The following is a 22,656-nucleotide window of genomic DNA, read 5'->3' on the forward strand; positions in this document are numbered from 1 at the left end:
AACTCCTCACTACAGATTTCCAGTGCAACTTAGAAAAATGTTCCAAGTCTCAAAATGGATTATGGACTACAACTGCTCAAGCCTGGACCAAGTCACAAAACAAAGCCTTGGCAAATATGCAGGCTTAGTACACCTTCCAGAACAACAAAAGCATCACAGTACAAACCTTAATTAGGTTTCTTCGCCACCTGTGTCACCAAACAGGGCAATTTTTCCCTTGCCACTCAATCTCAGACTTCTGTATGAAAGATACTACATAGACTCCCATCTCACAAACCAGAAAATACAGAATTTTGCTGCATAGATCTTCCAGCAGCCTGTAAAACTATGATGGAACCTTCAATGAATGAATCCAATTACCAAGAAGAGTTTCTCAATACAGAAGCTACCAAAAAAAATCATACTTCTTAACCTTACACAACAATGAAGCTGCTTAATGCAAATGCTCTCCTGGAGAGTCTTAAAGCACATCTATAACTCTCCTACGTTAAGGTTAAACTCTAATTACTGCTCCCATTTTAATAAGTTGGTTACTCAATAAGTGTACTGCAAACTGGCCAACATTCAATGCATTTCTTTCTTACCTCCTCTTATCAATACTATTTTAGTCTCTAGAATACCACTGATGTGAGCAGTTTCCTCAAAGTGTAACATCTACTAACCGTGCTGCATAGAATATTCACACTTTTTACACTACGGCAACAATTTTATTTGACAGGACAGATAAATTTAAAGCACGTTAGTTTAATAAGCTGATGTTTTGAACAGTATACACAACTGTACACCTATGTAATAAGCATGTATTATATATAGGCTTGCCATTAAATATAATCACCTTGTTTCTGCATCATAGTTGAAAAGTGCTCTAACTCACCCATCCACACAACAGACACATAAATAATCCCTTCACCAATACAGCTAATAGAAATAAAGGAAGTACATAAAGAGAACAAAAAACATTAGAACATCCAAAATGCTGCAGATAAATGTGGGTTTTATATATTACTACTTTTAATAATTGTAATAGTAATTAAACAGGGATTAAATTGGTATGCAGTGATGCCCACATATACTGTTGCTCACTTAATCAAATCTTTCACAAAACCATGTCTACATGTGTCCTCTTTCCACTAAAATTGAGTTTGGTGTCTTAAAAGATGTCAGTTTTTCTAGTTACCAACTGAAAGTCTGCACCCAGCTAAATTAAAGCCACTGTAACCATCTGGATTCAAACTGCCCAGTATCATGATACGCAAACACTAAGTGACCCTAATTTCCAAATATATTTCTGGATTTTGTCGAAATACTACCATTAAAGAGTTATAAATAGAGATCTACAAAAATTAGCAATACAGTTATAAAACCAAATGAAGGGGCAAAAGAAATATACACTATATAACCTAGCTAACAGCTTGCTTTTTTTTGCCAAGCGACCAATTATCTATGCATTTCTGCACAATAGCACATTATCTATTCAGATACCTACATTATCCATTCAGATATCTCTATTTCCAGGGCAGTGGTTGTGCTGATGACATGGCATGGAAACTCTGAAAGTAAGGGAGAAATGTAATTATTTATTTAACGTTTGCTGACTGGGTTAGTCCAACTGAGCTGTCGCCCTTTTTCAATGGAGGCCCAGGGAGAAAAGCTCCACAGTTAACACATATGCAAAGTATAGTACAATATTAAAAAAAAGTTAGTATGTAGTTTATTAATAATAAAGACACCAAGGTTTATATACAAAGTTATACAATCATAAAGAACACAGTCACTAAGGATGTAGCTACATTGCAACATAGAAAACAAAAAGGAATGATTGCAAGCATTTAGCCACTAATTATTTAGTTAACACCACTTTAGTCATAAACATATTAGCTTAGGCAGAGTAGGTAGTCTAAGCTATTTACAAGTCTGTTTCACAGTTGCAGTTGTTGAGCAAGGATGAGAGAAAAAAAAGGGGGAGAGGTAGGTAGGAGACGGCTGAAGAAGTGAGGGTAGACAGTTAAGAAGGGTGTGTGCAGCGGCAGGTCCAGGTCCAGAAAGACACTAGATGGCCAACACTGATACATAATCATGTTTACCAGCTTAAGAGATGGAGTAAAACAAACACATGCACACAAAGGAAACTTAACCTTTCTGCAATACTCCTAAATGCTGTATTCCATACATCTGTCCCCACAGACCTTAAAGGGCAGCCAGTCTACTACTTACAATGGACCTGAGTCTAAAAGTACCTATGACAGTAAATGTGAAATCAGACTGGCACTCTTCCAGATAATCTGCATCCATGGTCATCAGAAACAGAAATGACCTCTGAAGTGTACTGATGACATCTGGACACAACTGCTCAATAATGTAATGAAAATTTATAAGCTACAGAAATCAAAACTCTTTTCTTCTTTAGTCTTTACAGTGACAAAGTGTACTGATGACATCTGGACACAACTGCTCAATAATGTAATGAAAATTTATAAGCTACAGAAATCAACTCTTTTCTTCTTTAGTCTTTACGGTGACAAAGCAAGGTTAACTTCCCAGAAATCATGCATCTTATCATTCATATAATGTTCTTTAAGCCATTATGCTTCGCCTCTGCCACAAACAGAGCTTGGGAGCTGGAAATCAGTGCAGATGGAAATTTCACATTAGTATACACAACTTTCATGTTGCTCTCACTCCTACCTCACAAACAAACACACACAAAACATTTTTTTCTGCAATGGTATATGCCCTAACAATATGAGGCAAGAGCTAAAATTATTTTACTACAAAAAAATTGTGTGCGTTTACATATCTATATATGTTATAGTACTGTATACAACATAATAAACATATATCTTGTGGACATAAGTCTTTTATTTTGTACATCTCTCTCTGTTTAACACAATCATTGTCGTTAACTTGAGGAAAACGCTTACTTTCCTCCAAAACCATCTCCGTGCATCATGTCTTACATATTCTTATGATTTACACGTAGCTAAACCCACACCAACTATTCCTTTATTTTTTTGAAGCGGTGTGTTGTGTTCGTGCATAAACTTACACCCCCCCCCCCCCCCAAAAAAAAGGCATGAAAGTTACTAACCTGAAAGATGAAGGCCGTAGCAGCTTGCCGCAGGACAGTCCATGCAATTGCACAAAGCATAAACAGCAAAATCTCAGCACCACTCAAGAATGCGTTTTCTAGCAGGGTGGTGCGGCACAATTCCAGCCCGCAGCTGTGACATTCCCGAAAAGCACCTGCCAAGGCTGAGTAACTCTTTTGGAAAACCTCTGCAAAGCTCGTTATGGGTTCCACAGCCCGCAGCATCTCTACTTCTGCGGCTCCTCTGACCCCTTCCATGATCGCAGGTGATGGGCAACACCAGCAAGGATGCGATCTGTAGCAAGTACCTGCCAAACTACCACGAGGCAATTAATGCTGCACCTGATAGCAATGCGTCAGAAGAAAATCAGGAATCCTTACCATTTGTTTGCTGTCGTATCAGCAATTCTTTTTTCCCTAAAGGCCAAAAAACTATTTTCCGCAAATCTATAAAAACGTAATTCCTGAAGAAACTGTGTCAGAGAACAGGGTCTCGCGGTTCAGACTCTTTCATATAATCAGATATTTTCCTTCTGATTTGTGAATCTATATTGTTTTCAAATCCTGACAACTACACTTATAATATAATCTGGTTATCGCAATTTCTGGTCAGTTTCATAGTCTGGCAACAACGCAGTCAGTCTTCAATAATTTTCTAACTGGTCCCTAATAAGAACCTGCTGTCCTTGTAGTCTGGTCGGATCTTAACGGGGTGCTCCTTCTAGACCCGCGGCCAAATGATGTAATCCTTGTAGGTGACAAAGCAGTGGGGCAACGACAGACTTGAGACGCTCTTCCCCTTCTCTGTGCATGTGAAAACTCCCCCGTTCGAAGTCCGCTCCCGTTTGCATGGGCCAGGATAAACAGCGCTGACTGGGACTGAGAAGACAGCAGCAGCATCCAATGCACGGCGCCACTTAGAAGGCAATGTTAAGGCCATGTGATGCGAGGCTACCCACACATGGCTAGCAATTTAAAGAGACAGTGCCAATAAGTGAGAGTACTGTATATAAGGGTACGAGACAGTACGTTGTCATTTAAGAAAAGTAATAGCTTTTCTGGGCTGGAGAATACCTCTCAACTGTCCCGTTAGGGGTCGCCACAGCCGAACTCCGGTCCGCTCACAGTGGATTTTTAAGGTGCCGATGATAGTAGTTAAAGTTATAATTTTTTTTACTTCAGAAAACTTTTAGTTATGTACTCACCATAACTTCAGATGTTTGGGATCCATCTCACCTACATTCTGACTGATGGGTTCGGAGCCGATCCCTCGGCTCCGACTCGGCACGCTTATGCTATAGAGCGAGGCCTCTTATTGGCTGAGCTTTCTTTATCCCAGGATGCACCACCACTAATCCCCCAGATCTTGTTTGTCCGCATTCATGCACACATGCACAGCTTGTTTATATAACATTGTTAGATGTTTCAAGATGAAACAACAGGATTCGGACCTTCTGATATCCTCTGATCTCCAAGGAAGGGGGAAGGAGGGTGGGTTATTAGGAATGTAGGCGAGATGGATCCCAAACATCTGAAGTTATGGTGAGTACATAACTAAAAGATGTTATGTGATCCGATCTCGCCTACATTCTGACTGATGGGACAGCGTCCCAAGCACCTAAATCCCGGGTGGCTCATTGGAAAACACTCCTGAGCACTGTGGAACCAAATGAAGCTCGTCCTCTAGATGCCACATCTAATTTGTAGTGAGAAATGAAAGTATGCGGGGAAGACCATGTAGCCGCAGCACAAATGTCACCAATAGCAAGCTTAGAATGAAATGCTACCGAAGTAGCCATAGCCCTTGTAGAATGAGCCTTGACAGCGGTGGAAAGCTCCTCGTTAGAAAAAATATAAGCTTGAGTAATACAGTCCCTGATCCATTTGGCAATAGTGACCTTTGTGACTGCGTTGCCCAATTTGTTTTCTGCAAAGGACACAAACAACTGATCTGTATTCCTTGACTGGTCCTATCCAAATAAAAACGTAACTGCCTATGGACATCTAGTGTGTGGAAAATAAATTCCGCTTCATTGGAGAATTTTGGGAAAAACACTGGGAGCTCTAATGACTGTTGTAAGCATAAAGTAGAGCAGACTTTAGGAACAAAAGAAGGATTCGGTCTGAGGGAAACTCTGTCTGGATGAAAAACCAAGTACGGAGGTTTTACTGACAAAGCTTGAAGTTCTGAAACCCTTCTGGCTGAAGTAATTGCCACTAGGAAAGCTGTCTTCCATGATAGAAACTTTAAATCACAGGTAGCTGCTGGTTCAAAGGGGGAAGAAGTCAAGGCACGTAATACTATATCGAGATCCCATGGAGGTGCAGGATGAGAAACTGGAGGTCTTAATAGAGCAGCACCTTTCAAGAAGGTCTTACACAACCTGTTGCTCATTAAAGGTGGGTCTATGGATTCATGAAAGTTAGAAATTGCTGCCAATTGTACTTTGATGGTAGAAACAGAAGAGCCTTGGTTGAAAAGAGAGGTTAGGAACTTGAGTACTTCTGCTACGGTAGTTGAAATGGGGTCCAGGCCCCGGAGCTGAGCCCATATAGCAAATCTTTTCCATTTGCTAGAATAAAGTTTCTTCGTAGTCGACTTGTGGGCTGAAGACAATATGCGCACTACCTCTGGGTCTAGTGCATGTCTCCTGACTATGGTTGGAAGAGGAGGAGCCAGGCCGTCAATCTCAATGTGTGTAGGGACTGGTGTAGTAGTCCAGACTGATGAGTCAGTAGGTCTGGGATCTGGTCCAGGAACCATGGACCTTCCAGAGCATGTTTCCGAAGATAGGGAAACCAGACTTGACGAGGCCAGTAAGGAGCAATTAAGATCATCTTGCTCCCTAAGAGAGAAGCCTTCTGAATTACCTTGGGTAGGAGAGGAACTGGAGGGAAGGCATAAAGCAGGCCGGTGGGCCAAGGATGGACTAACGCATCCATAGGGCTCTTCCCCGGAGCCGGGGATAGGGAGAAAAAATCCTTGCACTTCGCATTCAGAGGAGTCGCGAAGAGGTCGCAACAAGGAACTCCCCATTTGCTGAAAATCTGTCTTGTAATAGTTATGTTCAGTGACCACTCGTGAGGAGAGAGAATGGTCCTGCTCAACCTGTCAGCTACGACATTGGATTTGCCCGGTATGTGAGTTGCCACTAGGAAGCGATTGGTTGAGATTGCCCATTCCCAGACCCTCATCGCTTCTCTGCAAAGAGGATAGGATCTGGTCCCTCCCTGCTTGTTCAGGTACCAGACAACTGACATGTTGTCCGTGTGAACAGCAATTACTCCCTGAGGGAGGTAACAGTGAAGGGCTTGAAGGGACAGGAGTACTGCTCTCATCTCTAGGATGTTGATGTGGAGAGAGGTCTCTTCCGGATGCCATTTGCCCTGGACTGACCTGCCCAGGGAATGCCCCCCCCACCCCGTCTGGGAGGCGTCCGTGGTCAACGTGGCTGCCGGTGGAGGAAGAGCAAAGGGTTGTCCCTGATCCAAATTGGAAGACACTAGCCACCAGCGAAGGTCTCATCTGCAAGATTCTGTGATCCATATTAGATGATTGAGAAGGAGTTCCTGAAAGGACCATTGAGTTGAGAGAAGCCACTGGAGGATTCTCATGTGTAACCTTGCCAAGGGAACTAGCAGAACTGTGGCAGACATCGATCCCAATAGTTGCAAGACCATTCTGGCTGGGGCTTTGGACTTGGGGAGTAGGGCTCGAACCTGATTTTGTATGATCTGAATTCTGTCTGCAGGTAGATAGACCCACATCTGGTTTGAATCTATCTCTGCCCCTTTGAATTTTATCCTTTCAGATGGCCGTAACACAGACTTTGGCCAATTGAAGGTGATTCCTAGGGAATTGCCCAGTGATGTTGTGGCCTGCAGGCTCTGTAGAAGTAGATGCTTTGAGGTGGCAGTTAGAAGCCAGTCGTCTAGGTACGGAAACACCTGGAATCCTAGACTCCTCAAGTGAGCAGTCACTACTGCCAAGCATTTGGTGAACACCCTGGGGGCTGTGGTGAGACCAAAGGGCAGTGCACGAAACTGAAAATGACTGCTTCCTAGGCTGAAGCGCAAGTGTCTCCTGGACGTTTGATGTATTTTGATATGGTAATCTGGCGTCCTTGAAGTCTATGGAGCACATCCAAACACCTTTCTCCAACAACGGGAGAATGGTTTGTAAAGTGACCATTCGGAACTTGGACTTCTTGACTGAACAGTTTAGGTTGCTTAGGTCCAAAATGGGCCTCAAGTCCCCGGTCTTTTGGCACTAAAAGAATCTTGAGTAAGTCCCTAATCCGATCTGGTCTGCAGGGACCGGTTGGATGGCTCCTTTTTGCAGCAGTTTTGAAATTTCTATGGCTGCGGTATCCTGTTGACTGGGTGGCGGGTCCGGGATTCTTTTGGACTGAGGGGGGGGGACAACAGAATGGGATGGAGTAACCTCCAGCGATAATTCGAAGCACCCATCGGTCCTGAGTGATCCTTTCCCAGGCCTTTAGGTGCTTGACGACCCCGACTGGCTCGGAGCAGCACAGCCGGGCAATCCCTCAGGGACTATGAAAAGTTGAGGAGCCACGAAAGGACTCGCGGTCTCCAGTGTTGCGGGGGCCTCTGCCGCCTCTGGGACGGCGTCTTCCTGATGAATTTCCCCCTCCTCTGCCTCTGGAGGGGGAACCTTCCTGCTGAGAGGGGTAAGACTTCTGCGATCTCCGGAACGACATCTTCCCTCCTCTTTTAGCCTTGGAATAAGGCCGAAAGGGAGTGGAAAATCATGCCCCTATGGCAGTCAGAGTCTTACCCTCCTGTTCACAGCGGGAAAGTGTGTCTTTCACCTTGGGCCCAAACAGGGAGGACCCATCAAATGGGGCGTCGGCGAATGAAGACTTGAAGGCCTCCGCAAAATGACATAGGCGAAGCCAGGCTTGTCTCCATAGCGCAATACCTGTACCCGCCGCTCTACTCGCCCCCTCGGCCGCATACGAGATAAGCCTCATGGACGAGTTTGAGATGGATGACATCGTAGCCAGCTGAGATCCAACCATCTGGGCCAGCTCCTCAGGCAGGTTACCTAAGAGGGTATCGGATAGCTCCTTAATCAGATCCCTCTGGAATCTCGTAAAGTGTGTTAGGTAGTTCAGAGACCTCAAAGTAAAGGCCGCTGAACTAAGGGTGCGCTTGCCGTACCGATCCATGCTCCTAGACACCTTATTAGGAGGATGGACGGACGTAGAAGCCTCTGCTACATCCTGCTGTGTAGCAGATGCCACCACCATAGCATCCACAGCCACACCTTTCGTGAGGAACTCTCTATCTGGGGGTGCTGAAAGAAAGTTGTTTGGATGAGCGGGCACTGGTTCCACAGAGTCCGGGTGTTCCCACGCCCTTCAACAGATCAAATCCAAGAGCTCGTCGAAGGGCGGAGACACCCAGGAGGCGGAGGGTTGAGCCCCGAAGGCCTTCAGGAACACCGACTCATCAGCAGAGGGAGGTTTGGACTGCCAGCCGCCTCATTGTTTTAGGGCTTCAAGGATGTCTGCAAAGGAGACATCATCTGAGGACGACTTGGGGGACCCCTCTGCATCATCAAGATCGGTGTCAGATGTCAAAGACTCATCAGGGGAGTCAACGTGCTTCCTCTTGCACGTTTTCTTCCTGGGAGGTTCATCCGAAGAGGCTTCAGAAGGACCTCCAGGAGGGGGAGAAACCCCAGTGGGGGTAACCTGAGGCCCAGGGGCTCCGCTGTCTGCTGACAGGGGAACTGCCAACGACCCAGTCTCCAAGAGTAGGGAAGGAGCCGGGGAAACTGTGGAGGTGGCCAAAGAAGATTTGGCTAGAGCACTCCTCATAGCCCTGAAGGTGGGACCACCAGGATCCTGGGAAGGTCCCCCCTCCGTGGCCACGACAGTGGACGGTACTCCCGCCGCCGACGCACCAAGAGGAAGACTTGGGACCGAAGGCATCAATCCCGAAGCCTCCCCCCAGCGCCGAAGGAAGAAGTCCGTGCACTGAACTCCGACCCAGGAGCCGGAGTCGGAGCAAGGGTCGGGTCTGACCCTAACACCTCCATTGGTTCCACCAACACCTGCTCCAACGGTGCCGAAGCTGTTGGAGGAGGAAGAACTGTAAGGGAGTGGACCATCGGCTCCGAAGCCAAATGGGCTGGAGCCAAAACCATCTTTTGGAACACCGGAGACTGGAAGAGTCGAAGGAGTACCCTGTCGATGTCCGAATCAGACATCCTGGAAGATCTCGAGGATACCGATCGGGCCCGAACCGATTTCTCCATCGGCTCCGAAGGGCCTGGGGACCGGCTCCGAAAGGATTCCACTATTATCGGCTCCGATGAAACCTCCACCGAAATTTCTCTCGGCGCCGATAAAGACTTCGGCTTCGAGGGGGAAGTGTCTGAGCCGATGACCCTTATCGGCTCCAATATCAGTGGAGCCGATGAGGATGACCCGCATCTCGATGCTCCAGACCTCGGCTCCGAAACCAGAGGGGTCGAGGTAGGAGGCATCGAGGCAGACCGTTCCGACCTCGGCTTCGAAGTCCGTGGAGCCGATGGAGAAGTCTGCTTGCCTTTTTTAGCCGTCGGTTCCGACTGACTGGTCGGAGCCGACACTTTCCTCTTCTTAGAAGGAGAAGGAGAGGAAGATAAAGCCTCCTCGAAAGAAGGCTTAATTAATCCTTTAAGAATTAATTTGTTTTTCCTCTCCTGGAGGACTCGGGAGGAAAATGCATGGCACACACTGCAGGATTCTTGGAGATGTTTGGCGCCAAGACAATAGACACACGAGGAGTGGTCGTCCGTTATGGACATTTTAAACCCACACCTCGTGCACTTCTTAAAACCGGATGGTCTATGTTCTTTAGACATATTGTAAAAACAGTAAACTTGAAAGTTGTTAGAAAAAAACAGGTACAACAAGTATGCTGTATCTCAGAAATTATAAACTGAAAACTTTTTTTTTTTTTTACAGCAAAGAAAAGGGAAAGAAAACAAGGAGGGTCAAGACCCTCTGACTCAAAACGGGTACTTGACCCACACACAACCACTAAAGTAGTTAGAATAGGGGAAGGCCCCTCTGACTGAAAGGAACCTTCTCTGACAGGAAAATTAAAGCAAAATTGAATAAAACGCCAAGAGACACACTCATACACAAAAAATAGCCATTAAAACAGCTTTTGGGTTGAAAAAGAGAAATTTTCTGACAGGAAAAGATACTATAAATATAGTACTTAGCCCAGCCAATGTTGAGACCACGTCCAAGCTCTGTAACTGGCAAACGAGATCTGGGGGATTAGTGGTGGTGCATCCTGGGATAAAGAAAGCTCAGCCAATAAGAGGCCTCGCTCTATAGCATAAGCGTGCCGAGTCGGAGCCGAGGGATCGGCTCCGAACCCATCAGTCAGAATGTAGGCGAGATCGGATCACATAACATCGTATATTAACTCACATTTTCCTATTCTGTCAATATCTCAAATTAACAGTATTCATATTTTAAAAAGTGGCCCCGATCGTCCGTTATTATTTTTGGATTTGTCCGCAAATTGTCCCTAGTTAAGTGAGATCTACGGTTGAATAACCAGGAAGGGCCTGCTTCGATACTGCGAGAAGTGGTTTGGACGTACCCCATTTCAGAAATAGATATTTATTGAATCATGTTTAAAAAATGTGTAAATATTACACAGTGTATAGTGTTTGGGGACAATGAGGGGGCTCATGAGTTACATGTAATAAATGGGTACATAATGTACTGCTATTGCCTTTGTTTTAGCTTCTTTAATTTTGTATCCTGAGAAGATCTGAAACTGTCTAAATATTCCACAACACCATAATGTCCCTTTCTGGTTTTGTCATGTATAAAATAATATCATCTGCAAATACAGCCAGCTTTTCCTGACTACCATACCTGGAATTTCTGAGTCCCTTATTTTCTTTGCCAATGGTTCTAAATATCTTGCAAACAAAGGGGAAAGTGGACAACCCTGCATGGTTCCTCTACTCAAACATAAGGTATCAGAGAAGACCCCACCCTCTTTAATTTTTGCCTCTGATCCCTCATATATACTCCTAATCACCCTTATAATTGTATCAGGGAAACCAAATGCTTCCATTGCCCTACTCAAGAAGTCCCAGTCTACTCTGTCAAATGCTTTCTCTACATCAAGGCACACCAATAATAGTTGTATTTTCTTATATTCTTCTTCCCTCTGGATCATCAATGTTCTGTTAATGGTGTCAAATGTTTGCTTCCCCTCCACAAAACCACACTGATCCATATATATCAATTTAGGTATCATGTCTACCCTTTTTTAGCCATTATAGACATAAACACTTTATAATTATGGTTTAGTATTGAAATGGGTCTGTATGAAGCTGGGTCCAATGGATCTTTACCCCTTTTAGGTATTTAGGTATTATCATTATCACTGCTTTCTTCCAGGATGCTGGTACTTTTCCTCCTCTTAAAATACTGTTAAACAAAACCTTCCAAATCTTTATCATTTTTCCCTCATAGCTTCCAAACTTTCACAGGAATACCATATGTTCCTGGGGACTTTCCTATAGATTGGTTATACAGAGCCATTTTTATCTCATCTCTTCCTATACTGTTAGTAATTGAGCCTCATCTGCCTCTAACCATTGCATATTTAATTCTTCCGTGAACATTTCCATTTGTACCTTTGTTGCTTTCCATATTACTCTGCTTTATACAAACTTTTGTATCTTGAAGAATATGTAAATTCACTCTGAACTCCTAGTATTGAATGCACATCTTCCATGCCAAACATTTTCAAAAATGTCTTCAAAAATCTGCCCTCCTTTGTTATAGTTTCCCCTATAACAGATACACCTTCACTGTTGCAAACCAAATGTCAGTCTCTACCTACAAGTAATATTCCTTGCTGAAAGCTGATTATTTCTCCCAGAATTTTCTTAAGCTCTATTATAGCAGTTTTAGGTGGAATGTAAATGCATGCTAGTGTAATCCTCTTCCCTTGCTAGTAGCCCCTTAGTACTATATATCTTCCATTATTATATTTTTTCCCATCTTCTATCACTATCGGAGCTCCTCTTGCAATCAATATAAGTACTCCTCTTTTCCTTTGCTCCAGATGTTTCACCGAATAACCATCCTGAAAACCTTTCTTTACCGAATTCACATGTTCAGTTCTTTCCAGGTGTGCCTCCTGTAGCATAACTATTTGCACTCTACATTTTTTAAATATAGTTCACTACTCTTTCTTTTTTATATTTATCTGTAAGACCATTCAGACTGAAAGACATTACTGAAAGCATAATTTTATCATATCGTGATTATTAACACCTTTTACATATAACTGCTTTTTTGTTAAATGTCTTGTTCCGACTTTTATGTTACATCCATATACTGTTCAGCAGGTTGGCCTTTTATACAGTTGTTTCTTGTCATATCCATTTGAGCCTATGCTACATCTTACATACCTTTTTGGTTTTTTGAAAGCCATCAAACAGAACAAACAACACCCACCCCAACACCTATTAACTTAATAATAACACACAAAACTATGTACATCTTCAAATATTGAAGCTTTTGCTTCCTAATAAGAACAGAAGTTCTAAGTTGATAGCCACACAGACAGGCTAGCGTTAACCAAAAAGAAAGGTTAGTCATGCTAAGATGCATGGTACAGTCTGTGCTATTAGTAAGTGTTATGTGATTGTATCTATCTGTATAGCTCTCCCAGCTGAGAAAACACTTGAATGCTTTCAGTAAACACTTTCTCCAAGACATTTATCTTTATCAAATTGTCTTATAGTGGCATGCAAACCATACATAAAACTGCTAAAGATACCTTGTTTACCACAAGAAAGACTTATAATATTCAATATTCTTTTTCATTTACATGCTTTGTAATAAACTTGTTACTGGATAATGCCTGGGGTCTTTTCCCTATCCAAGTGTGGGAAAAAGCACACTGATTTTTCTTTTGCCATACTCTCTTAACCAGATCTCCCCCTCCTTTTTTGCATTGCAGTACCTACATTTCTTAAAACTGAACAAAGAAAAAGAGAGAAGTAGGGAGAAAAAGAAAAAAAGCACCTGTTTATATTAGTATCCCCATTGCATTAAAACAACTGAGAAAACTTCAAGTCTAATTTAGTTTTATCTTATCTTTAAAGCTCTCCCAACTGGGAAAATCCCTGATTGCTTTCAGAGAACATTATTTTCTACCCAATTTCTCTTTTCTTTTTCCCTCAGCCAATCCCCTTCCACCAGACTATCACCAGTTTCTCTTTATCAGACTGTCTCCATGGAGACATGAGAACCAGACAGCCAGTTTCTCTTTAGCAGATAGTTTCCATGGAAACATGAAGACCAGCTGCAGAATTGCTACTAAGTATACATGCATTTGCTAGAAAAAAGCCTCATAATATTCAATATTCTTTTTCATTTACCTGCTCTCTCTAGATGTGGAACATCTTGAAACAGTTTCAAGTCTTTTTGGGATGCAAAATTAATGAAGATAAAACAAAGACCATAGCTGTAAACTACATACCCACAAATGAATTAGTCCAGCAATACCCATATTTATGAGGCCATGATAAAATGCAGTATTTAGGAGTATGGATTCAAAAGGATTCTGTTATGGCAGCTAAGGGCATGTGGAAAGAGACTAAATAAAAGATAATACAAAAAGTGAGAAAGTGGAAACACTCATTTATGGTTATGGATAGCAAGATAGAAACAGCCCCTTAAGTTTTATATACAGGTCAGGCATATTTTTAAAAAACAGATGATAAGGTGTGGACAGTAATTACTAAAGCGTTGAATGATTTTATCTGGGACAGGAAGAGGGCAAAGGTCAAGTGGAATAAGTTGAGCCTTCCAATAGAACAAGGTGGTTTAGGATTACCTGATTTGAATGGATATTTTAGAGTTACACCATTAAGGAGCATATACATAACACAAGCAGAAAGCTATAATTCAAAGTGGAAAGGAATGATGACAAAATAAGGGAGAAATTCAAGAAATAAGGAGGAAGAAGGATTTTGGATTCAGATCCTTAAGGAGAATAACAGTCATAGAGAATATTATATTCATAAAGTAGCAGAAAGTATTCTAAGAACTAAGCCAATGTGAGAATGGAGAAAGGAGATTCCACCAATAGGGATGACTGCAATTAGAAGTTACAGAGAATAGGCAAGAGGGGACTGGGATTTACTGGAGAAAACTGGCAAAGGAACCAAGGTATTGGGAGCAAATAATTTGAAAGGGAATGGAGAAAGGAGATTCCAGCAATAGGGATGACTGCAATTAGAGTTACAGACAATAGGCAAGAGGGGGCTGGGATTTACTGGAGAAAACTGGCAAAGGAACCAAGGCATTGGGAGCAAATAATTTGAAAGGGAAAGGTTATACAATGGGAAGAGGCCAAGACATTTGGACTGCAGGCTAGAGACCATCTTCCCTATCAGGGATTCTATTGGACTGCAGGCTAGAGACTACCTTCCCTATCAGGTATTATATCGGAGGACAGACAAAGAGAAAGGGATAGAGGAATCCTAAGTGAAAAACCTGCTCTGGTAGAGTTTTTGGTGAATCTAGAACAGAATCTGCTGTTAAAAAGGGATTATTAGTAGGGCATATAAAATATTGCATGATAACTATAGGAGTCAGTCAGAGGAGGTTAGAAAAGATTGGGAAGAGAGGCTGGATAAGAAATTCACAACAAAATAGGAAGACATATGTACAGCTCCCAAATATGCAACAAAGTCTAGAATATTTAGGATTTTTGCTTGAAAATGTTTGCATATGTATTTTTGTTTATACCCAGAGTCCAAAGAATTTTTCCTCCAGTAGATGGCAAATGTTGGAGGTGTGATGAGAAAAAAACAGGAAGCTGGAACATATGTTTTGGGAGTATAATGAGTTGTCAGACATTAAGAATTCCCTACATAGTAGTCTGTCAGAAATATTGGGTGAGCAGATGGGTGTAACTAAGGAAATGATTTTTGAGCTAGGATATAGGATCTGAATTGCCTAGACATAGTAATGCCTTGTTAAGTTTAATTCTGGTGGCTGACAACAAAGTGATTACTAGAACATGGAAATTAAAGTCTAAACCAACTGTTTGAAGTAGTGAACATTCTAACAAAGATAGAAGAACCTGAAGTGGGATCTTTAGAAAAGGCTAGGAGCAAAATACATAGAAAAATGAAAAGTGTATGAATAATACACTCAAAATAAAGTTTTAGACTCTAAAACTTTATTTTGAGTGTATTATTCACACACTTTTCATTTTTCTAAATTTAGAGGAAGAGTGAGTTTTAAAGGAAAGCAGGAATTGATAAATTTATGTAATGCTGGATTGAGGATAATTGTATAAATGACTATATGTGATGTATAATATTTGTAATCGTGAACATGTTAACATGGTTTGTTTTCTTTTACATAAATGTATGTTTGCCTATGTCTTAAGTGATAATTCATTAAATGTGTCAAAAATTTTTTAATAAGGACTCGAAGCAATTTATCTGGGAACGGAAGATGGCAAGGGTCAAGTGGAATAAGCTGATCCTTCCAACAGAACACTGTCACTTAGGATTACCTGATTTGAAGGGATATTTTTGAGCTACATGGTTAAAGATCATATATGTAACACAAGGAGAATGCTATAATTCAAAGAGGAAAGGGATGATGATGAAACGGGGAGAAATTTAAGAAATAAGGAGATAGTGGGATTTTTGGTACAGATATTATTACAAATTATTAATATGATTACAAACGTATAAACTATATACTGGAATTGATGCCGACAGAGTTTATAGTCATTTAGAAGAAAACTCAGTAATGGCAACAGAACAAAATGGCAATAAAAGAAAGTCATATGGAACAAAGGATCATTTGTTGTTAAATAAAGTCATAGTGGAAAACTGTAAAAAAAGGGAAGAATCTAAGTATGGCATGGACTGACTACAAAAAAGCATTTGACAGTATCCCACATTCCTGGATAAAAGAGTGCATAAAAATGTATAAGATATATCCTACACTGATAAACTACATCACAGCAACCATGAAACACTGGCAAAGCACTTTGCAGTTAAGCCATGATAAAGGACAAATTATTATTCCAGGAATAAAAATCCAAAGGGGGATATTCCAGGGTGACTCGTGTCACTGTTGCTGTTTTGCCTTGCCATTAACCCATTAAACTGTCCACTTAAAGATTAGGTCATGGCTATCATTTGGCTCCCAGAACGCAACAAAGTATAAAGACTTCACATCTTCTCTTTGTCAATGATTTAAAACTGTATAGCTCATCAGATGAGGAACCAAAAGCACAACTGCAAGTAGTCAAAACTTTTTCAGGTGATATAAGAATGTAATTTGGTCTTGATAAATGTGCAAAAGCAACCTTTAAAGCAGGAAAGCTGCAGCACCAAGAAAACATCAGTTTGGGACAAGAATGTGATATAAAAGAACCTGAGCAAGATGGAGTCTATAAATATTTGGGAATTGATGAAGGATCAAAATAAAACATGAACAAATGTGAATATAACTTACTAAGGAATATTTTAGAAGACTTAAAAATTAATCCTGAAAACAGCACTGACATCTAGGAACAAAATTCAAGCTATAAACCAATTTGCTCTTCCTGTCCTAACTTATAGTTTTGGAGTGATTGACCAGCCCCAAAAAGTGTTGGAAAGATTAGACAGGAAAACAAGAAGGATGCTTCATGCTCATTCAAATGATTTATAAAACTCAGTGCATACCAAGATAATATATTCCTCATTCTGAAGGAGGTATGGGTCTCCTTGAAATTGATTACATGTATAGCTCTGCAATCATGGGATTGCATACATATCTGCTGACCTCACAAGATCCAAACATAGTGAAAGTTTTGAAACATGAGGAGAATAAATCTAAGATGACTTCCCTTCTTAGTCTAGCAGAAGCATATCTGCATCAAGCGGGAATGGAAATCAAACCAGAAGTAGATAAAAATCAGGCAGTAGCTGAATGTGCCAAAAAAACAAAAGAAAGAATATAATGTAAAGGATCAGATGAGAAGGCAAGAAATGTGGAAAATGCATAAATATAGTTAAAAGTATAGAAAACTCCTGGAAGAACCTCATGTTGATCAGGATCAAATGCAGGAATGGTTAAGGAGAGGTGAATTCAAACCAAAAGATGAAAGCTTAATACTGGTGGCCCAAGATAATGGGCTAAGTACATGCTGGTTTACAAAGTCCATTCAACATGTGGGATAAACAGACAAATGTAGGTTTTGTAAAACAGAATTGGAAACAGTTGCACACCTTGTTGCTGGTTGTGATATATTAATGGCAGAAGGACTGTATACTGATAGGCATAATAATGTGGCAAGACTGTTGCGCTGGGGATTGTGTAAACATAATACTGAAGTAGCTGAAAAACACTGGAAACATGAGCCACAAAGCATCATAGAAAATGATAAAGTCTACATTACATGGAATCACCCATTACCAACAGTTCAAAAGATAGATGCAAGAAAACCAGATATAGTGCTCCATGAAAAGAAGACAAAAGTAGCACTGATCATTGAAATTGCTACACCCAGTGACTACTGTATCTTGCGTACAGAAAGACACAAAGTCATAAAATATCAGGATTTGCAGGCAGAACGAGAGCAATGTGGAAGAAAGATACCCAGACAGTTCCAATAGTAATAGGAGCAATGGGTCTTGTAAAAAATAATCTACAATCGTATCTAGATATGTTACCAATACATGTAACTCCATATGAATTGCAGAAGGAGTCATCACTGGGTACATGCTGGTGCTGCGAAGAGCACTTCTGGCTGTCATCAAAGACTGAAGCAATACTAAATCTGAAGTAGGCACTTCATTTGTCAGCAACCTTTGGGATACGGATCCGAACCAGCAACTTCTACCACAGCATAGATCCGAGCTCCTAGCTCCTCCCTTTACCCATAATCCCCTGCCATCCCTGACTGACCCCAGATCTAGTTTGCCGTGCTTCAAGCTACAAGCTGGATTTTCGAGCTCCTGCTACTTAGTGAAGTTTTGTGAGAAAAATTTTCTATTTTTATCCCCCTTTTCTTCGTGTGAGTGAGAGCGAGTGTTTAGGTACCCCATAGCCCTTTATCTCTCTCAATTTAATTTAATTTAATTTAATTTGTGGTTATTTTTCCTCCCTGCCCTCGCTGGTCATTGTGTGTGTTTGTGGTGTGTGTAGGGGCCTAGTGAGTGTGTTTCTGTGCTACTATGTCGGAGGCCCCTAAAACCATCTTTTCAAAGTGCACCGCGTGTGGCCATAAGCTTTCACCGGTGGATGGCCACACCCGGTGCATTAGGTGCCTTGGGGTTGAACACCTCTCCTCGGTATGCGCGATTTGCACTGCGTTCAACCCCAGGGCACTTAAAGACGAGGTCGAAGCTGATTCTGGTGGGCCTTTTGCCCCTGGATTCGGCTCTGGTCTCCGGTGCTTCTGTGGCCGCTACCCAGCCCTCGGTGGCGGCCACCCATGCTTCCCTCCCTCCGGTCGGGACTCAACCTCCCGCTTCGGCTCCAGAGGAGAGGGAGGCTGGGAAAGCCAAATGGAGAGAGAAGCACCATAAGCGGCGGGCCGAGGACTCCTCCTCGGCCCCGCCCGCCAAACGGACTTCTCCCTCCAGAGCTTCTGGATCACCTCCTCCTCGGCTCTGGTCCCCTTGCTTCTCACCGGGACCCGAGGAGGGGACCCGGTCCCTGTCGAGGTCATCGAGGTGGCACTCTAGGCTTGCCTCGGTGGCCTCTTCGAAGTCCACTTTTAGTATGTCAGATGCAGACATGGACCGGATGATGAGGAGGTTCATCCAGACCCAGCTGCAGATGGAGTGCTCTTGCCTCCCCCCCTCCTCTGGGGGGGAGCTCAACCCCATTTTTTGCTCCAATCGCTCCTTCTCCGACCCGATTTCTGGGTTCGGAGCATTCAGAGCCGAGCTGCGTTGGATCCAAGGGTGGGTCGGAGCCGACAGTACTGGTTACTTCGGCTCCGACTGGTCCCTCGAGCTTGTCGGATCTGAGGGATTCGATGTGACTTCGGCTCCGTCCAGGTCGGAGATCTTGGGTCCTTCGGATCCGATGGTCTCGGCCCCGGGTCCGGTCCCCGCTTTGGATCCGAGTGGGAGTCGACTCTCGCATCCTATCGTGGGCGGCTCCCCCTCGGCTTTTGCTGTGGTGGAGAGGGCACTGTTGAGTGCATCTGGGCCTCCGGTCCTGGCTTCGGCTCCCCCCTGCACTCCCTCTCAGCTGGTTCAGGCTCCCATCACCTGGCCTTCGGGGCAGCCTGCTTCAGCGCCTCTGGGTGTTCCTTTGGAACATGACATTGCTGGTGAGACTTCCTCGGACAGCCCCCCCCGAGGAGGTTCCTCACAAGGCTAAGTGTAAGAGGAGGTACGTGGACTCCCCCAAGTCCCTTATGGAAGGTACGGACTTAGATGAAGGGGAAGGCTCCCCAAGGTCACTCCCCGAGGATGTCTCCTTTGGAGACATCATGGAAATGCTCAGGATTAGGGGATGGTGGTCTGCCCCCAAGGCTTCCTCGATGAGTCCGTATTCCTAGAGGTGTTCGAAGCAGGGCCATCTACCTCTTGGGTGTCCCCTCCCCCGACCCCCTGGTGGACCTTATCTCCACCAGGGCTTGGAAGGAGCCGGACATTGTAGAGCCAGTCCCCAGGTGCCCAGATAGGATCCTGAGACCCCCTGCAGAAAGAACCCACTGGAGCAGAGGTCCCCCCGTGGATAGGTTCATAGGTTTATACTAGGCTATCTGTCCTAAGGCATTTATAAGCCTAGCCCAAAGTTATGTGGCTTACGCCACCCCTTATGTTAGAAATAATGTGCCCATTAGTTTGTTGTGCCTCTGTCCAGCAGTGACACAGAGATGATTCCTGGGGTAAACCTACGATCTCCCATCCACCGGTCAAGATTTCTCTTGAACAGAGCCAGCGAGGTGCTCTGCCTCACATGGACCGGGATTTTATTCCAAAGCATAGGGAGTCTCTGGGTGATAAATCTATCCCTCCAGCACATCCTATTTATATCCGTGCTAAGGTTTAAGTCACTTGCTCTAGTGGTTCTGGTGGATTTGGATTTTTTGAGGTGGAGCATGTCCATTAATTCCGGGTTGGTCATGGCCTTGTATGTCAGGCACAGGTCACCTCTGAGCAGATGGTATGCAACTGAATAGAGTTGGAGTTTCTTCAGTCTGGTAGTATATGACAGGTTTTGGAGTCCCTTTATCCTTTTGGTGAGGAACTTTTGGGGTCTCTCCAATTGCTGCAGGTGTCGGGTGAGATACATCCCGAATGGGGCATTGTACTCTATCATTGGTCTGATAAGTGAAGAGTACAGGGGAACAATGACCTCACTTGATCTGGATGTGAATCCCTTCATGATCAGATGGGCAATGTAGAAGGTCTTTCGAACCACTTTAGCAACGTGAGTGTCAAACGAGAGGCCACTGTCAACCTGGGTACCCAGGTCCCTGATAACCTCTTCTGTGCTTAGTGGGTTGCCACCTATATGGTAGCTTGGGGTTACCTTGTTTTTCCCGAAGGGTATGACTATACACTTTTTGCATTTAACTTCAGGCCATGGCTCTGGCACCAGCTATCAGTTTCCGTGAGACCCCTCTGAAGGATGTCTGTGTCCGATGTACTATCCACTATGGCACCCAGTTTGCAGTCATCTGCAAACTTTGTCAGCCATAGTCCTCCTATGTTTGCCTGTACTTCTGAGAAGTAGATGCCGAACAATAGGGGGCCAAGGACTGGGCCTTGTGGGACACCACTTGTAACCGGCTTGGAGTCTGACATGGCTCCAGCAACTCTAACCCTGTGGGTTCTGTCCTTTAGCCAGCTTGCAACCCATCTTGTGACATATGAGTTTACATTTAAGCTGGTAAGTTTCTCTATGATACCCGAGTGGGGTATTGTGTCGAAAGCTTTTGCAAGGTCAAGGTAGGCTGTATGGACTGCCTTTCCCTCATCAATGGCCTTGGTAACTGTTTCGAAGAAGTCGACCAAGTTCAAAAGGCAAGATCTGCCCTTGACAAAGCCAAACTGGGTTGGGTCCAAGGTCTGCAAGTCCCCTATGTCCTTGTTTATGAGTTCCATTATGATCCTCTCCATAGCTTTGCAGACCAGGCTTGTTAAGCTTATGGGGCGGTAATTACCAGGGTCCGTAGAGGCACCACCTTTGTGGAGTGGGACCACAGTTGCCGTACGCCACTCCTTGAGCACATATCCTGTGGTAAGGCTAAGATTAAACAGCTGCCTTATGTGCGGGTTTAGTTCTCCATTGAGTTCATGTAGCACACAGCCGGGGACACCATCCGGTCCCATTGATGCTGTGTTTTTAGCTTTAGAGAGTAGCTTTCACCTGCGCATTTGAGATGTCTGGGAGACTACACTCTGTTGGGATAGTTATCTCTCCTTTTGGGGGGGGGTGAAGTTTGCGCTGAACCTGTCTGCCAGTATGTTGGCAATGTCTGTGGGTTCAGTGATTTTTGTATCATTTTGGACTAATTCTGAGCATATCTGGGAGTTTCCACCCAGGTTTCTGACATAGCTGAAGAAGGTCTTATGATTGTCTTTTGAATCTATGGCAATTTTTTTCTCAAAGTTGGCCTTGGATGATTTTATGAGGGATCGTAGTTTCTTGCTAGTACTGATCAAAGATGCCTTCCCTTTTTGGGATTTTGCTCTATCATGTAATAGCTTTCTCCTCTTATTGTAAAGTTTGTTTATGGCTGGGGTCCACCAGACTGGACGTTTGCCCTTGGTGGAAAGAGTCTTGGTTTTATTTGGGATTGCCTGATCCATGCAGTCCTGAAGGTGTTCATAGAAGGCATTTGTAAGGGCTTCCGCAGCTTGGGTTGTGGTTTCCATTGGCTCGGGGGCCTTGAAGGATACCACACCTGTCTTGAGTAGTGTGAAGTTTGCTTTAGAGAAGTTCTTCACTGTGGTCTTTTTTGTTTGGAGTGGGGGCGGGATGTGGATTTCTAGTGAGATTAGTTTATGATCTGATCTCACCAAAGAGGGATATACTTCCGGTGTGGAGCATTGTCCCCATGTTTGTGATGATGAGATCTAGTATATTTTCTCCTCTTGTGAGGACGGTGACTAGTTGTTCCATGGCATTTGAATTTATGAACTCCAGGAACCTTTGGGCTAGAAAGTTGGGGCTTGAGTAATGTTCCCAGTCTATATTCGGGTAGTTGAAGTCACCCAATATGATGGTGTTTGGTGATACATTTATACCCTCCAGTGTCTTCAGGAAGGCTGTGTGGGTTTCCTGAGTTTGAGAGGGTGGCCTGTAGCATGCTACAAATTGTAGAGCAGTTTTGCCTATGGTTAATTGCACCTGAATGGTTTCCGATGCTTCGTGCGTAGCCACCAACCTGGAGGTGTGGGTATCCTTGATGAATATGGATACACCCCCTCCTTTTGTGGTATGGTCCGGGTTTTGGGGCCGGAACGCATGATATGAGGTAAAACCTGATAGTGCCAGGGTGCTCTCAGGAGC

The 22,656-nt window shown here is 43.5% G+C and overlaps 1 protein-coding gene across 1 annotated transcript in view; it reads right to left on the bottom strand.

Annotated features, from left to right (window-relative positions):
* CERS1 (ceramide synthase 1) overlaps window positions 1-3,990 on the bottom strand; it is a 1,087,666-nt gene extending 1,083,676 nt beyond the window's left edge. Inside the window, exon 1 of the mRNA XM_044053851.1 lies at window positions 3,089-3,990. Within this exon, the coding sequence (XP_043909786.1) occupies window positions 3,089-3,346 (258 nt within the window). The 5' untranslated portion in view covers window positions 3,347-3,990. The remainder of the gene's footprint in view (window positions 1-3,088) is intronic.
* Window positions 3,991-22,656: the final 18,666 nt, after the last annotated feature.

The sequence above is a fragment of the Protopterus annectens genome, chromosome 13.part0 (assembly GCF_019279795.1).
Source record: "Protopterus annectens isolate FY-2018-M chromosome 13.part0, PAN1.0, whole genome shotgun sequence".
NCBI classification, from domain to species: domain Eukaryota; kingdom Metazoa; phylum Chordata; order Ceratodontiformes; family Protopteridae; genus Protopterus; species Protopterus annectens.